This window comes from Eurypyga helias, unplaced genomic scaffold (genome assembly GCF_000690775.1).
Source record: "Eurypyga helias isolate BGI_N326 unplaced genomic scaffold, ASM69077v1 scaffold22612, whole genome shotgun sequence".
NCBI lineage: Eukaryota > Metazoa > Chordata > Aves > Eurypygiformes > Eurypygidae > Eurypyga > Eurypyga helias.
The window spans coordinates 1-1549 of record NW_010236874.1 but is presented as its reverse complement, the minus strand read 5'-3'; the positions used below and the strand labels follow the sequence as shown (position 1 = coordinate 1549).

General features: G+C 62.7%; 1 protein-coding gene across 1 annotated transcript in view; it reads right to left on the bottom strand.

Annotated features, from left to right (window-relative positions):
* LOC104506337 (cationic amino acid transporter 3-like) overlaps window positions 1–357 on the bottom strand; it is a 4884-nt gene extending 4527 nt beyond the window's left edge. Inside the window, exon 1 of the mRNA XM_010147259.1 lies at window positions 2–357. Coding sequence (XP_010145561.1) covers window positions 2–357 — 356 coding nt within the window. The remainder of the gene's footprint in view (window position 1) is intronic.
* Window positions 358–1549: the final 1192 nt, after the last annotated feature.

Here is a 1549-nt window from a genome sequence, read left to right as displayed (position 1 = left end):
AAGGATGAGGTTCCAGCCAGTTGTGAAAGCCCAGATCTCGCCAACGGTGACGTAGCTGTAGAGGTAGGCAGAACCAGTCTTGGGAACTCGGGCCCCAAACTCTGCGTAGCACAGTCCGGCCAGTACAGATGAGAGGGCAGCCACCAGGAAGCAGAGGACGATGGAGGGACCAGCCATCTCCTTGGCCACCTCCCCAGCCAGCACGTACACGCCGGCGCCCAGCGTGCTGCCCACTCCCAGGGCTATGAGGTCCAGCGTGGAGAGGCAGCGAGCGAAACGAGTGTCCTCGGAGCTCAGATCCACCACACGCCGGCGAATCAGCTTCTTCCCAATGCTGCTCATTTTTCCCCCAAACATCTTGTCGTGTCGTGGGTGATGCTCAGCTGTTCAAAACCCCTGCAAGGAGGAACCAGAGCGTGAAGCTCAGTGTCCTGCAGGCAGCAGGACCCTGACTACGGGGAGCAGGGCAGGCAGCGATGCCCACAGGAGCTGTGCCTGCTCCTGACTGACCCGTCGTGGGGCAGAGAGCACAGCGGCTCCCTCCAAGGTATGCTGTGCATACCTGCGCAGCCCCTGCACCGGGAAACAGAGCCAGGGATGAACCTCCCGAGTCTGTGGTGGGAAACAGGCTCATTGCACAAGCCCGTTGTGGGCCCCGGGCACATCCCAGAGCTCACCCACTGTCTCCCAGCAACTCCCCACTGATTTGGCAGCCTGGAGAGCCCTCAGCCCAAACTTGACTGTTGGCACATCCCTCTGGCCTGGCGCGTGGGCGTGCACAGCAGCAACATCAGGGAGACAAAGCATTCCTCCGGCAGAGGATTTGGCAGGCCAGGCTGACTCACTGGGATGCAGCCGTTCCTCCTTTGCTCCCAGCATCTGCACTACGCCCTCGGCAAGGGATGCGTGGCCAGACGCACAGCGTGGGCCCCGGGCGCACATCCCTTGTGTGCCAACGGCACTTGCTGCACACTCCGATCACCCCTAAACCTGCGACACCCCCGCTCCCTTTGCTCACAGCAGCCACCCATCCCCAAAGGGCTCCCGGAGATGAGCACCCTGCAGAGCAGGCAGCTGGCACAGGGTGCGAGGCGATGCAAGGGGAGATGTTCCCAATGCCCCGCGCCCAGCACGGGACCCCCTGCCCACCAGTGCCTTCTCCCCACCGGCTGCTCCCTTCACTGGGAAAAGAAACTCGCTCCAGTCAGCACCAACACCACGCTGTATGGATCAGCGTGAGCGCACACGAGGGTAACTCTGTGCCCGTCTTCCACCGAGGGTGATTACCAGCGTTGCGCTGGCAGCCACCAGCTCGGCCGCTTCCCCATTTCCAGCAACCCAGCCCGTTTCTGGAGACACCTCCTCTTGGAGCTGGCACGTACCACATTCCTCCTTGGCTCAAGTCGCCATCCCAGCCCTGGGCAGCCTCCTGGCCAGGTTTCAAGGGAACAACAAGTGCCCCAGCACTGGCCCCACGGCCCAGCCAGCTCCGGCTGCCTTTCCCAGCGCTTCTCGACTGCTCCAAGGATCCCTGACGCCCAATGGCTCC